At 44.1% G+C, this 16,455-nt stretch overlaps 1 protein-coding gene across 1 annotated transcript; it reads left to right on the top strand.

Moving 5' to 3' along the window:
• The first annotated feature begins 262 nt into the window (after positions 1–262).
• LOC127570194 (5-beta-cholestane-3-alpha,7-alpha-diol 12-alpha-hydroxylase-like) lies at positions 263–2,470 on the top strand. Its single transcript, XM_052015465.1, has one exon. It carries the CDS (start codon positions 275–277, stop codon positions 1,787–1,789), a length of 1,515 nt encoding a protein of 504 aa, XP_051871425.1. The 5' UTR covers positions 263–274; the 3' UTR covers positions 1,790–2,470.
• Positions 2,471–16,455: the final 13,985 nt, after the last annotated feature.

The raw sequence follows: 16,455 nt of genomic DNA, 5'->3' as shown, positions 1-16,455 counted from the left end.
CAGACGCATGAAGAGGCAGCGGATGGAGGGACATAGGCCATGTGTAGACCAGCGATTAATTCAAATTGGCATCACATTCGACATAGAAAACGTGCGTCAATGTGCCCGTTCCTGTGCTATATGTCTTAAGTTCATTCCAAAGTATTGCCTATTGCAGAATCTTCTTAGTGAAGGACAGTTAACAAAGGTTAATAACTCCTCCCACACCAAGTCACGGCACACAACCGTCACTGGTGAGTGAAAAGGGGTTGCAGCAGTCAGTTTCTTCCACACCATGGCTTACGTGCTTTTGAGCCTGACAATCCTTCTCGTCGCCCTCCTTTACTTTCTGGGCGCTTTGAGAAGAAGGAGACCTAACGAGCCGCCCCTGGACACCGGCCACCTGCCATGGCTCGGCCACGTCCTGTCCTTCCGAAGGGACACGGAGCAGTTCCTGCAGGAGATGCAGAAAAAGCACGGGGATATCTTCACAGTCCAGCTAGCCGGCCGTTACATTACGTTCCTGATGGACCCGATATCCTACGGAGCCGTGGTGAAGGCGCCGAGATCGAAGCTAGACTTTGAAAAGTTTGCTGTTGAGTTGGTTGCAAGGGTGTTCGGATATCATGCCCAAGAGGATGACCACAAGTTGCTGGAGGCAGTGAGCAACAAATACCTAATGGGGAACGGGTTGGTGGACTTGACCCAAGCCATGTTGATGAATCTGCAGAAACTGATGCTTCACCAGCCAGTGGACGGTGCCGGGGAATGGAAGCAAGATGGACTGTTTCATTACTGCTACAACATAGTGTTCAGGGCGGGCTACCTCGCCCTGTTCGGCACCGAGTCAGCCAAGGGCGATCAGGACCGTGCCGATCAGCTGGACCGAGAGCACTCGGACCAACTCTTCGTCCAGTTCAGGAAATACGACCGACTGTTCCCCGGGCTGGCTTACGCCGTGCTCCCGCCCAGGGAGAAGCTGGAAGCCGAGAGGCTCAAGAGGAAGTTCTGGGACCTGCTCTCGGTGCAGGGCATGAGAAACCGGGAGCAGATCAGCGGCTGGGTCTCGGAGCGCCAGCGGCAGCTGAACGAACAAGGTGTGAATCTCGAGATGCAGAGCCGCTACATGTTCCTGCTGCTCTGGGCGTCGCAGGGGAACACCGGTCCCTCGGCGTTCTGGCTCCTCCTAAACCTCTGCCGCTGCCCTCAAGCAATGAGCGCAGCGCGGGCCGAAGTGGACCAATTGCTGGCGCAGACCGGCCAGCGAGCGACGGCGGGCGGGCCGCCCGTCAACCTGACCCGGGACATACTGCAGAAGACCCCGGTGCTGGACAGCGCCGTGGAGGAGAGCCTGCGTTTGAACGCCGCTCCGCTGCTGACCAGGGCTGTGGTTCAGGACACTGAGTTGGCGATGGCCGACGGCCGGCGCTACTCGCTGCGGAAAGGGGACCGTGTGGCTCTCTTCCCTCACCTGTCGCCGCAGATGGACCCGGAGCTGCACCCGCGGCCGCACTCCTTCCAGTTCGACCGGTTCCTCAACGCGGACGGGACGAGGAAGACGGACTTCTACAAGAAGGGGCAGAAGGTGAAATATTACAGCATGCCGTGGGGAGCAGGCGTCAGTATGTGTCCCGGTCGCTTCTTCGCAACCAACGAACTGAAGCAGTTCGTTTTCCTCATGCTGTGCTACTTCGACTTCGAGCTGCTCAACCCCGAGGAGAAGATACCTCCTATTGATACTAGCCGCTGGGGTATTGGCACAATGCAGCCTATTTACGATGTCCAGTTTAGATACCGCTTCAGGTTTTAGCTGTTTGCTACAATTTCTTCCAAGCACACACACCCGTCCTATTCACCTAACACTTACAACCCCAAAGCAACTAATCACTACTACATTAAAAGAAGAGAGATTGATAAAGTTCTGGATATGAAGGGAATCAATGGGTAGAGGGTAAGGACAGATAAATGGAGCGGAGGCTACCCGTGAATATGGGGTGCCATCTCGTTTGCGTTTGGCCTTGTTGTTGCAGTAGAGAAGGTCGAAGTCAGACAGGTCTGTGAGAATGGGGAGGAGAATTAGAATGACATGCAGCTGGAAGCTCAAGACGGCTGTTAGCGACAGCGCAGGTGCTGCGCAAAATAGTCGCTTCGTCTACTCTTGGACTCACTAATGTAGAGGAAGCCATATTGGGAGCACCAAATGCAAGTTGATGAGATCGGAGAAGGCGCAGATGAATCTCTGCTTCACTTGGAAGGGCTGTTTAGGTCTTCGGATGATGATGATTCAGGAGGTGAGGGGACACTTGTGGTAAAGTAGCAGGAGACTTGGGAGGAGTGGGCGGATAGGTACGAGCAGGCCAGGAGATCGTGGAGAGAGTGGTCCCTGCAGACAGCAAAAACGGGCGAAGAGAGGAAGATGTGACTGGTGATGGCATCCCGGATTACCTAACGATTGTACTTGAACATCAGAAAATAAATAATTGAACTTAAACCGTTGTTATCCATTTTATTCTCTAGCCTCAATAGACCACCCGTTTTAAGTAGGACTAATGATTTCACATGAGAATTCTATCTTGGCAAAATTGCCATACATTGAAACCTTAAACTCGAGCAGAGCAGTTCCTAACACTCTTTTGAGATCACTGCCACAATAAATAGCATTCTCATTCTAAGACTGCCTTAAAACTGTAAAAGTTCAAAGAAACATATTCATTTATAAAAGAATATTCTGCCTTGTATCAAATTCAAGTTTCCAGTATCAGCAGATATTTTGCTTTCGAGAACATGACATCAGACAGCTCGATTTGGTAAGACGAGACTAGAGTTAAATGAGAGCAGACATCATAGAGTCATACAACACAGAAAGAGGCCCTTCAGCCCACCATGCCCATGCTGACAATTAAGTATCCATCTATACTAATCCCACTTACCAGCCCTTGGTCCATAAGCTTCTATGCATTGGCGATTCAAATGCTCATCTGGATACATTAATAATCTGTTATAAGAGTCTCTCTCTTCACCACCAACTCAGACATTGTGTTTCAAATTTTGAGACACAAGAGACTGCAGATATTGGAATCCTGAGCAACACACAAAAAGCTGGCAGACTTCAGCAGGTCAGGCAGCATCTATGGAGGGAAATGGACAGGTAACCTTTTGGGCCGATACCCTTCATCAGCACTGTGAAAGATAGAGGGGAGATAGCCAGTATAAACAGGTAGATGGAAGGTGCATCGCTAGCAGGCGATGGTGAATCCCGGTGAGGGGGGAGAATGGGACTACTGCCTGAAGTATAGAATATATGGAAAATAGAGGCTGTGCGCTTTTTTTTATTCATAGTCTGCTCTGTGTTTAAGGTGGCCGCTGGTCTCCTTAAGATGTCCGCTGGGTCTCCTTCTTCTCCAGCCCGAGCGCGGGAAACTCTTAGTGCGGGAAACATATAGCTCATTAAACAAATAGTTAGCCCATTCCTAGGGAGACGCTTTTGATTTATTGTAGCTCATTAAGCAGATGGTTAGCCAATTCCTAGGAAGACACTGTTGATCTATTCTGTAGCTAATGGTTGTTATGGCTAGTGCAACTAATAATTTTGTAGCAGTTCTGTAACTATTACCATCTACAATGTGATCCCATCAACAGCCACATCTTCTCCTCCCTACTCCTTTTCACTTTCTGCAGGGATCACTCCATGACTCACTGGCCCGCTCATCCTGCTCCCCCATCCCCCTCTCTCCTCAGACACTCTCCCCGGTAATCGTAAGAAGTCTAACGCCTGTTTCTACACCTCCTCCCTCATCACCATCCAGTCCCCTAAATAGCTCTTCCAGGTGAGGCAGTCATTCACATGCATATCCTCCAGCCTTATTTATTACATCCAGTGCTCCCGATGTGCCCTCCTCTACATCAGTGAGACCGGATGCAGACTGGGCAACTGCTTCACCAAGCATCAACACTCCCTCTGCCATAGCCATCTGAATTACCCAGTTGCCAGCCATTTTACTGTTCCTCCCCATTCCCACACCAAAGGCTAAACAAAATTAGAGGAACAGCACCTCATATTCCGTCTGGGTAGCCTACAAGCTGACAGCATGAACATTGAATTCTCCAAATTTAGGTAAACTGCTCCTCCTCTGCCCCTTTTCTCTCTCTTCCTGATGACCTAGTCTCCATCAGCATTTCCCCTCCTCCACCCTCTCCATTTGCCAATCATCCCACTGATTCCCCTCCCCCACTACTCCTATCTGCCCTCCCCACTTTCCTCCTTTAATTTCATGCTCTACCTTCCTTTACTATCAGATTGCATCATTTTCATCCTTTCATCGCTTCTACCTATCACGTCTCAATTTCTGGCCCTAGTCCCATTCTCCCCTCCCTCATCTGCCTATAATCCCCCCGTCAACTGGATCCACCTATCACCAGCTCGATCTTGCTCCACCCCTTCCTTCCACCTTTTTATACTGGCTATCTCCCCTCTATCTTTCAGTCAGGATGAAGCGTCTCCACCCAAAATGTCAAATGTCAAATTCCCTCCATTGATGCTACCTGACCCGTCAGACTTCCTCCAGCTTTTTGTGTGTTGTTGAAGATTTCAATCACCACTGGGTGGTAAAAGATCCTCCACAGATGCCCTTAAAACTTCTTACCTTAAACATATGCTCTCATGTTTTAGACATCTTTCCTTTAGGGCAAGGATGGTAGGAGTAGGGAACCCTAGATGATGAGGGATATTGAGGCTCTGGCCAGGAAAAAGGAGACAAGGCTCAGGTACATGCAGCTGGGATCAAGTGAATCCCTGGTGGAATATGCAAAAGTGTACTCAAGAAGAAAATTAGGAGAGTAAAAAGAGGGCATGAGGTAACTTTGGCAGAGAAGATTAAGGAAAAGTTCAAAGAGATTTTATATTAAGGGCAAAAGAGTAACTGGAGAGAGAATAGTGTCCCTCAAAGGCCAAAAAGGACACCTTTGTGTTGAGCCGCAGGAGGTGGGCAAGGTTCTGAATGAATATTCCTCCTCTGTTTTTACCTTGACATGAAGACTTCAGAACTAGGAAAAGTAAATGGGAAGGTCTTGGGGATAGTCTGTATTACAGTAGAGGAGGTGCTGGATGTCTTAAAAGGTATGAAGCTAGACAAATCTCCAGGGCCTGACCAGCCTTATCCAAGAACCGTGGAGGCTCGAGAAGAAATTGCAGGAGCCCTGGCTGAGATATTTGCATCATCATTAACCACGGGACCTGGGAACTACAGGCCAGTAAGACTAACATCTGTGGTAGGTAAGTTACTGGAGAGGATTCTCAGGGGTAAGATATATGTACGTCTGGAAAGACAGGGGTTGATTAGGGGTAGTCAGCATGGCTTTGTACCTGGAAGATCATGTCTTATGACTGAGTTTTTTGATGAGGTGACTAAGAAAGTTGATGAGGGCAGCATGGTAAAGGTGGTTTATATGGACTTCAGTAAGGCCTTTGATAAGGTTCCACATGGTAGGTGCTCTGGAAGGTTGGATCACATGGAATCCAGGGAGAACTGGCTAATTGGATACACGATTGGCTTGATGGTAGAAAGCAGAGGGTGATGGAAGAAAGTTGGTTGTCAGGCTGGAGGCACGTGACTAGTGGTGTGTCTTAGGGGCTGGTGCTGGTTCCATTGTTGTTTGTCATATATACAGTATCAATGATTTGGATAGAATGTACAAGGCATGGTTAGTGAGTTCTTAGATAACACTAAAATAGATAGTATAGTGGACAATGAAGAAGGTTATCAAAAATTACAGGGGGATATTGATCAGCTGAGTAAGGTGGCTGAGGAATGGCAAATGGAGCTTAATTTGAATAAGTGCGAGGTGTTGCATTTTGGAAAGTCAAATCCAGGTAGAACCTTCACAGTGAACGGCATGGCCCTGGGAAGTGTTGTAGAACAGAGGGACCTTGAAGTACAAGTACATGGTTCATTGAATGTGGTCAGAGGTAAACAGGATGGTGAAGAAGGCTTTTGGCACGCAGGCCTTCATGGTGCGACTGTACAAGATGCTGGTGAGGCCGCACTTAATGTATTGTGTTCAGTTTTGTTCACCCTGCCATAGGAAAGATGTTATTAAACTGGAAAGAGTGCAGAAAAGATTTACAGGGAAGTTGCCAGGACTTAAGGGACTGAGTTATAGGCAGAGGCTGGACAGGCTAGGACTTTATTCGTTAGAGCATAGAAAGCTGAGAGGTGATGTTATAGAGGTATATAAAATCATGCGGGCATAGATAGGGTGAATGCACTCAGTCTTTTTCCCAGAGCTGGGGTATCAAGAACGAGATGTTTAAGGTGAGAGGGGAAAGATTTAAGTGGAGCTTGAGGGCCAACTTTTTTTACACAAAGTGTCGTATGTATCAGCTGCCAGAGGAAGTGGTTGAGGCAGGTACAATAACAATTTTTAAAAGACAGTTGGACAAGTGCATGGATTGGAAAGGCTTAGAAGGTTGGCAGATGGGACTAGCTTGGATGAGGCCAAATGCTGGCAGATGGGACTAGCTTGGATGAGGCATCTTGGTCAGCATGGACCAGTTAGGCCGAAGGGCCTGTTTCCGTGCTCTGTGACCCTATAAGGAAGGTTTGATCAGGGAAAAGCAGAAATCATATGTCAGGTGTAGGAAATAGCTATTGGCTGATTCACTTGAGGTCTATAGGGGATATAGGATAAAAGTTAAGAAAGAAATTAGCAGCGCAAAAATGGGCTATGAAATTGCCGTTTCAAGTAGGATAAACGACAATCATAAAACCTTTTGTAAGTATATTAGAAGCAAGATGGTTGCTAAAGAAATCCCTTCCAGGACCAGAGTGGTAATCTATGCATGGAACCAGAGGATCTGGACGAGATCTGAAATGTATTCACCAAGGAGAAGGACTTGAATGCTTAAGAATTAATGGGGAAGGGTATGCTGGTTTTCTGCAGCATGTTAGTATTAGGAACGAAGATGTGCTCGAAATGTTGGAGCACATTAGGGTGAATAAATCTGCAGGACAAGATGGAATCTATTCCAGGATGTTAAGGGAAGCCAGGGAGGATATGGTTGGGGCTCTGGGGGAGACTTTTTCATCATTGTTAGCTACAGGTGAGGTACCATAATAATGGAGGATAGTTAATGTTATCCCCTTGTCCAAAAAGGGCAGTAGGGATAAGCCTGGTAAGTATAAAATTGGTTTGGCAATAGGAGATAGAGGATGATGGTAGAGTATTGTTTCTGTCATTGGATGCCTGTGAAGAGTGATGAACCACAGAGATCAGTCTGAGACCCTTGTTATTGTAATATACTTGAACACTTCTCTGTGGATTGTCACCTTGTTGTGGTGGAGAAGCTTCTGTGGTCCTGAGATCCCGAGAGTGATGCCGTCTGGAGCTATGCTCCTGGTAGGTTCACCCCCTGGCGGTAAGGTCGATGGTGAGGTCCCTGTGTCACAAACCAGCAACAAAAGAAACACACTGAGCATGATTCAGTGTTAAAAACTATTTTATTAATCACTACTTATGACCATATGTAAAATAAAAGTTAAAATGTTAGTATGTTAGAATTCAAAAATGTTAAACCTCGAACGTTAACCCCAAAACTAAACTCGTCGTGTGTGTGTGTGACAAAGTCCCAAACTCCACGTTCAGGAATGGTTCTTAAAGTTCAGTTCCGCAAGCCATAAGGTGAAACATGAGCAAGGGCTTCTTCAACAACCACCCTTGTCTGAAGATAAGATGTAGACATAGGGAAACTTAGAGAGAGTAAATACGAAATCCAAATGTTCCACGATGGAACCCAAACGACACTTCAGTGTTTACTCGGTAGTGATTTCCTCACCCCGAAAAGCATCCGAATCGTGGTCGTCCACACACAAATACCTGTTTCCTTCTACAGGTCAGCAACAAAGTGAACTCCACCAGATTACTTCCAGCTTCCGTACATGGATTTCAGTGGTAGACACAGTTATTGTTTCTCATCCATTGATAGAGAAAACTAGCAGGCTGGTGTCTCTCTCTCTTCTCTTCTTCTTCTGCTTCTTCAATAACGTCATTACGTCCTTTATCTTCTATTGACGTAAGCACGCCCCACACACACCCACACACACACTGTATCTTAAAGGGACATTCACTGAGTCCGTAACACCTCCCACCTAAAAAAAATTTTTCCCAAGAAAAATTTAACCGCGCATACAGTTAGTAATGTTAATAATTATCATTCTACACAACTACAGACTATCAGATTAGTACAGATACATGTTTCCCATTTAACATCAGGAAAGACAATCAGCAATCACATTATCTTTGCCTTTAATGTGAGTTATCATGAGATCAAACTCTTGCAAAATTAAACTCCAGTTTAACAGCCTTCTGTTCTTGTTTTTGACTCGGCTCAGAAACACCAATGGGTTATGATCTGTATATACAGTCAATGGTTTCTGAGCGGTGCAAACATATACACTGAAATGTTGCAAGGCTAAAACAAGCGACAGTAATTCTTTCTCTATGGTGGAATAATTCTTTTGATGCTCATTAAATTTCTTTGAAAAGTAAGCTACCAGATGGTCAATATCATCAAGGTCACCCTTCTGCAACAACACAGCTCCTGCAGCTTCATCACTGGCATCTTCTGCTAATGAAAATGGATTTTCAAAGTCAGGTGTTTTGAGCACAGGATGGTAGCATAAAATGGCTTTCAGCTTCTCAAATGCTTCTTGACAACAATCTGTCCAAACAAACTTTACTCCCTTCTTCAGAAGATTAGTTAGGGGAAGAGCAACATCAGCAAAATTCTTACAAAATTTTCGATAATATCCAACCATTCCCAAAAATCTTCTAACAATCCTCATACCCGTGGGAACAGGGAACTCAGATATTGCTTGAACTTTTGCCTGAACAGGAGCTAACTTGCCTTGACCTACAACATAACCAAGATACGTAACAGTGGCATGGCCAAATTCACTTTTAGCCAAGTTAACTGTAAGGTTAGCCTTGGAAAGTCTTTCAAACAACCTTTCTAACGCAGAGATGTGATCCTCCCATGTATCATTCCCAGTCACTAAGTCGTCAATGTAGGCATCTGTATGTTTTAACCCATGAATCACTTTCTTTGAAATGTTTTTCTTTGATATTCTTTGAAATGTTGCCGGAGCATTTTTCATTCCAAATGGCAAAACATTGTATTCATACAATCCAGAAGGGGTTACATAGGCAGAAATCTCCCTTCCCCTATCTGTTAATGGAACACACCAATACCCTTTTAATAGGTCAATCTTTGTAAGAAATTTTGCCTTTCCCACTCTATCTATGCAATCATCCACCCTAGGAATAGGGTAAGCATCTGACTTTGTTACAGCATTCACTTTCCTGTAATCTGTGCAAAATCTAACAGTTCCATCAGGTTTAGGTACAATAACACAGGGCGAACTCCAATTTGAAGTTGAATGTCTAATAATATCATTTTCCAACATGTATTTGATCTCCTGATCAACAAGTTTACTTTTTTCCACATTCATTCGATATGGGTGTTGTTTGATTGGTTTTGCATCCCCAACATCAACATCATGGGTAATTATCGATGTTCTGTTTGGAACATCTGGGAACAGATTTTTAAATTTTAAAATTAATTCTCTCATCTGTTGTTTTTGTGAAACTTGTAAATGGTCCAACTTTGTTTCAAGGTTCTCCAGGATATTTTGGTTTTTTAGTTTCGATAGAACAATATTTGGTCTAAATTGGCCTTCCTCAACATCAACATCAGGCATTCTAGAAACAACCTTCACATCACCCACCAAGGCCACAACTGAATCCCTCTCATAATAAGGCTTTAGCATGTTTACATGACAGAGTTGTGTTTTCTTGCGTCTATCCGGTGTTTTGATTATATATGTTAAATCAGTCACTCGAGATTCAATAACATAGGGTCCAGAAAAATGAGATTGCAATGGATTATTTTGGCTAGGGAAAAATACCAACACCTTTTGCCCCACTGCAAATGTCCTAGGCCGAGCACGTCTATCAAAATATGTCTTCATTCTTATCTGGCTGGTTTTCAAATTCTCTCTCGTGAGCTGGCAGACTCTCTCCAACCGAGTTTTAAATTTTTGGACATAGTCCAACAGACTCAAGTGCACTTCTTCATTAACCCATTGCTCTCTTAACAATTCCAAAGGTCCTCTCACCCTATGTCCAAATACAAGCTCAAACGGACTAAATCCTAATGACTCCTGGATTGAATCTCTAATGGCAAACAAAAGTAAATGAATGCCTTCATCCCAATCCTTTGTGTTTTCAAAGCAATAAGTCTTCTGCATATTTTTGAGAGTAGAATGAAATCTCTCCAGAGCTCCTTGAGATTCTGGGTGATATGCAGATGATACAATCTGCTTTGCTCCCAGCTCATAGACTAGTTGTTGAAAAACATTTGACATAAAATTACTACCTTGATCAGATTGGATTTCTTTTGGCAAACCAAACAAGGTAAAAAATTTTAAAAGAGCCTTTGACACCATCTTGACCTTAATATTTCTAAGGGGTATTGCCTCTGGAAATCTAGAAGTGGCACACATGATGGTTAACAAATACTGATTTCCAGTCTTAGACTTTGGTAATGGGCCAACACAGTCCACAATCACCTTCGAAAAGGGTTCACCAAAAGCAGGAATTGGCTTCAAAGGAGCCACAGGGGGTTTTTGATTTGGTTTACCTACCATCTGACATGTGTGACAAGTTCGACAAAACATCACCACATCTTTTCTCAAACCAGGCCAATAGAATTGGTTCAAGATCTTCCCTACAGTTTTATTCACACCAAAATGACCACCCAAAGGCATACTATGAGCCATTTTTAAAATCTCATTCCTATAAACTTTTGGAACAACAACCTGATGAATAACTTCCCATTCCTCATTAACAGGGACATGAGGAGCTCTCCATTTCCTCATTAACACTCCATTTTTGACATAATATCCAATTGGCACTTTTTCAATCTCCTCACATGAGAGTGCTTTTTCTTTCAATTCTATCAACTCAGGGTCCTTTGTCTGTTCCACCATAAACTCCTTCCTCGACAAAGACAAATCTTTAAATTCAGGCTCCCTACAAGGATGTTGATCCTCCAGTGAAGACAGAAAAGTCTCAGATAAGGCATCATAATTTTCTTCCTGTTTAGGACCATCACAAGGAACCACATCAGACTGCACCGGACTGTCTGTCTTGGCTAATTCTCTAGCTCTAGCTCGAGTCACCGCACATGATGGGTAAACATCTGGATCATTCTCAGGCTCATCAATCCTTGGTTTGGTTGTTAACTGTACCACAGGAACAATTTCTCCATCCGCAAGGTCATTCCCCAATAACAAAGAAACTCCTTCCACTGGTAACCTAGGTCTTATCCCTATCTCGACTGGTCTTTCTACGAACTTTGACTTTAAAATCACCCTGTGTAAAGGGACAGATATGGTGTCATCTGTAACGCCTCGCACTAGATTTACCTCACCAGTGTCACTTTCTTCACCAAAATTTAAAACACTGTCCAGCAAGAGAGATTGGCAAACCCCAGTATCTCTAAGAATTTTCACTGGCACCTGGGGTGACTCATCATTCAGTGAAACAAAACCCTCTGATACATAAGAACAGAATTCCTTTCTCACCTCCTCCAACTTTTCCGCTTTTACCTCTTGCAATGACCGATCTTTAACAGCATCTCCTAAACCTTTTTGATTTTTAATTGCCTGAAAGCAAGCATTGGGCACAGCTTCCTTCCTCTTCTTCAAAAGGGCACAATTAGATATCACATGGCCAGGTTTCTTACAGTAATAACAAGTACGCTCAACAGGTTTCTCCAGCCCTGGCTTCTTTTCATCCTTCCCTTTTTGATTACCTCCCAATTTAATCTCCGGTTTACCTGGATTGTCCTTGTAACTCTTTTGAAAGGTTTTAGGTTGTCCCCATTTGGATTTATGGGTTATAGCATAATCATCTGCCAACCTAGCAGTTTCTTGTAAAGTTTCCACTCCCTTTTCATTTAAATATGTTGTTAATTCAGCTGGAACACATCTTTTAAAGTCTTCCACTAGTATCAATTCTTTCAATTTATCAAAATCCCCATCTACATTTTTAGCCATGTACCATCGTTCAAAACATATTCTCTTTCCATTGGCAAATTCCATATAAGTCTGATCTGCAGATTTCCTCAAGTCTCTAAATTTTTGTCTATAAGCTTCAGGTACCAATTCATAGGCCTTCAACACAGCTTGTTTTACCTTGGTATAATCAGCTGCATCCTCAACAGACAAAGCAGAATAAGCTTTTTGAGCTTTACCTTTAATCACACTCTGTACCATAAGAGCCCATCCTTCCTTTGGCCAGTTTGAACTCACAGCAACCTTTTCAAAATGTTGGAAATACTGATCAACCTGATCTTCCTCAAAAGGAGGGACTAATCGAACCTCCCTGCTGGCTGAAAAACCATCATCAGAATCAGATTCCACACTCTTTTGCATCATTTGTAAATCATGCTGCCTCTGTTTCTCCTTCTCCTCACTATCCAGCTCCATCCTCTTCAATTCCATCTGCTTCATTGCTAGATCAGCCTCTATCTTCATCCGAGTTATCTCTCGTTCAGCCTCTATCTTTAACTGGGTCTGTTCTCGTTCAGCCTCTAATTTCTTTTGTTCTCGTTCAGCCTCTAATTTCTTTTGCTCTCATTCAGCCTCTATCTTTTTTTGTCCCAACTCGACCTTCAGTCGTGTTTGTTCTAACTCCATCTTTGCTATCTGCACCTGTCTAACAGGAATCTCCGACTCACTCCCAGAAAACTCTTCTAACTGTTCTAATTCTTCCTCCTCCAGATCCTCCAACTCCACTGGTTGAAAAGTCACATCAGAAATCACTGGTTTACTCTCAGGAAACTCAACTCAACTACCTCACTCAACTCAAACACTTCCTTCTCCAAATAATAGTCAACTATCATTCTATGAATAACTGCTTTTCTCATAGACTGCCTTACTTCTGTAAGGTTTAGCTTTGTAGCAAACTTTATCAGATCATCCTTTTTCGCCACCTCCAATCCCTGTAGGGTTGGTGACTCCAAAAATGCCTTAATATCCATTGCTGCTGGTTTCCACACACACAAGCCAATTAAACAGAATTTATCAGACCTCCCTCAACAATCTTTGGATTGGATCCCGAACGAATCTCGTCAATCTGGGGAACGATCCCAGACTACACTCGTTAATCCTTGGGTTGGATCCCGGACGAGCCCCCAATTTTGTCATGAACCAGCAACAAAAGAAACACACTGAGCATGATTCAGTATTAAAAACTATTTTATTAATCATTACTTATGACCATATGTAAAATAAAAGTAAAAATGTTAGTATGTTAGAATTCAAAAATGTTAAACCTTGAACGTTAACCCCAAAACTAAAGTCTTTGTGTGTGTGTGACAAAGTCCCAAACTCCATGTTCAGGAATGGTTCTTAAAGTTCAGTTCCGCAAGCCATAAGGTGAAACATGAGCAAGGGCTTCTTCAACAACCACCGTTGTCTGAAGATAAGACGTAGACATAGAGAAACATAGAGAGAGTAAATACGAAATCCAAATGTTCCACGATGGAACCCAAACGACACTTCAGTGTTTACTCGGTAGTGACTTCCTCACCCCGAAAAGCATCCGAATCGTGGTCGTCCACACAAATACCTGTTTCCTTCTACAGGTCAGCAACAAAGTGAACTCCACCGGATTACTTCCAACTTCCGTACATGCATTTCAGTGGTAGACACAGTTATTGTTTCTCATCCATCGATAGAGAAAACCAGCAGGCTGGTGTCTCTCTCCCTTCTCTCTCTCTTCTCTTCTTCTTCTGCTTCTTCAATAACGTCATTACGTCCTTTATCTTCTATTGACGTAAGCACGCCCCACACACACCCACACACACACACACACACGCTATCTTAAAGGGACATTCACTGAGTCCGTAACACCTGACAAAGAACAATCCAACCAAGACCTCAACGGTGGAACAGGCAGACGAAGTTACTTCGAACTCAATGGCTGTGAAGGCAGATGAAGGCTGCAACAAATCCATCAGCTCCAATCGTCATGGTTTCCATGCCATTGGAATCAGTTGGTTGATTTGTGAAGTATCGTGTGCTTTTTGTAGTGCAACATCAAGTACACACTAAACAAATACATGCACAGGCATCTTCGGTCTGTGGGCTACTTCTCAAGTCTTTTGGTGATCGGGGGGAATGTGATGGCTGGAAGCTCCTAGTCAAGATCCAGATGAAGGCCGTGAATACTTGATTCAGTCACTCAAATTTTGGATAGAAGCAGGAAAGTTGTTTGGTAGCAGTATTCACTTCTGAGCAGCCCTATTTAGGATCCAATCTGCTCACCCTGAACTGGGAGGGGGCTAGAAAAGGTGCCCTAAAAATAGTCTGTTTCACCCCACCCTGTCTGAAAAGCCGCGTCCAGAGGGATCACCATCATGCTGTCAAAAAACAACGAGAAGTGAAACTATGAAATTTGGAACCTGGAATATACGAACTCTGATGGATAACCCAAACTCAGACCGACCAGAGAGGAGAACTGCTTTTGTTGCCCGGGAACTTCAAAAATTCAACTTTGACATTGTTGCTCTGAGTGAGACCCACAGAGCTGGAGAAGGGGAACGAAATGAAGAGCAAGGTCAATACACCCTTTTTATGGAAAGGACTTGATCCTGAACGACCGAGGATCCATGGAGTAGGTTTAGCCATCCGAAACAGCCTACTTCAGAAGCTGACAGAGCAACCATTGGGAATCAATGAACGTCTAATGACTCTGCGACTCCAGCTCATCAAGAACCAACATGCCACCATCATCAGCGCCTATGCTCCAACTCTGGACGCTGAAGAGGAAGTAAAGATGAACTTCTATGCCCAACTTGACAACGACCTTTCATCTGTTCCCAACAACCACCAGATCATTCTCTTGGGAGACTTCAATGCAAGAGTTAGGAAAGATCATAGGCTCTGGACTGGAATAATAAGCAAGGAAGGAGTTGGCAAGGTCAACGCCAATGGAATACTCCTCCTCACCAAATATGCTGAACACAACCTGGTGATTAAAAACACCCTATTTTTCCAGAAAAACAGGCACAAAGTCTCCTGGCAGCATCCATGCTCCAAACACTGGCACCTCATCGACTACATCATCGTATGATCTCGGGACCAACAAGATGTACCGATAACAAGAGCTGTTACTGGTACCGACAAGTGCTGGACAGACCGTCGACTCATCTCGTCCACCATGAGATGGAAGATTCAGCCCAAAAGGAGGCACCAAAATCAGAACACTATTAAGAAATTCAATGTTGACATCCTTCAAGACATCAACCATATACAGAAGTTCCAACAAAATCTTCAAGAACAACTGCCTCAACAAATCCCACCATCTGTAGAAGAACACTGGAATCAATTGAAGAATGCTATCATCACCTCCTGCAAGGAAACAATTGGGTTCAAGACAAAAAGACATCAGCATTGGTTCGATGATAATGACAAACCACTCCAACAACTCATTGACGAAAAGTGAAAAGCTTTCATCACTTTCCAAAATGATCAACAATCGGCCACTAAAAGGAAACGCTATCAGGAATGCAAGGCTGCAGTCCAGAAGAGCACCGGAAACCTGAAAACCCAATGGTGGAGGAAGAAAGCTCAGGAAATCCAACAACTAGCAGATGCCAATGACACTCAAGGCTTTTTTAATGCAACTAAAGCTATTTTTTGCCCATCCACTCACGGTCAAGCCCCTCTCAAAAGCAAAGATGGTTCAACCATCCTGGAGAGCAATGCTGACATCAGTTCTAGATGGAGGGAGCACTTTGAAGACCTTCTAAATCAGACCGTCTCATTTGACAGGAATATGATTAACAACATTCCAAAACAGCCCGTTGACGACTCCCTAAGCAAAATACCAACACTTGAAGAAGTCAGGGAAGCTACCTAAACCTTGAAAAACAACAAGGCCGCTGGACTCGATGGAATACCAGCCGAGGTCTACAAAATTGGAAGTAACCTGCTTCATTACCAACTGCATCAACTTCTTAACAAGATCTGGATAAATGAAGACGTACCAGCAGACTTTAGAGACTCAGCAATCATTACCATCTACAAAAGGAAAGGTGATCAATCCGAATGCAGAAACTATCGTGGAATTTCCCTGTCAGCAACAGCAGGAAAGATCCTCACCTGCATCATAAACAACCGGCTCAAGCCTTAAGCTGAGAAGATCCTTCTGGAGACATAAGCTGGTTTTAGACCATCACGCGGAGCAATGGACATGATCTTCACAATGCGACAACTGCAAGAAAAATGTCATGAACAACTTCAACCTTTGTACATGGCATTCATCGACCTCACCAAAGCCTTTGACTCGGTATCAAGAGAACTCCTAAGGGATGTCCTATCCACCTGTGGATGCCCTGAGAAGTACATT

Source organism: Pristis pectinata, chromosome 5 (genome assembly GCF_009764475.1).
Source record: "Pristis pectinata isolate sPriPec2 chromosome 5, sPriPec2.1.pri, whole genome shotgun sequence".
Taxonomy (NCBI): domain Eukaryota; kingdom Metazoa; phylum Chordata; class Chondrichthyes; order Rhinopristiformes; family Pristidae; genus Pristis; species Pristis pectinata.
Note: the sequence above shows the minus strand (reverse complement) of the source record. Positions and strands in the feature narration are given on the sequence as shown.

Bases quoted from the DNA above. Each gene is read 5' to 3' on its own strand.
- LOC127570194 (XM_052015465.1), top strand. From the start codon at position 275: ATGGCTTACGTGCTTTTGAGCCTGACAATCCTTCTCGTCGCCCTCCTT.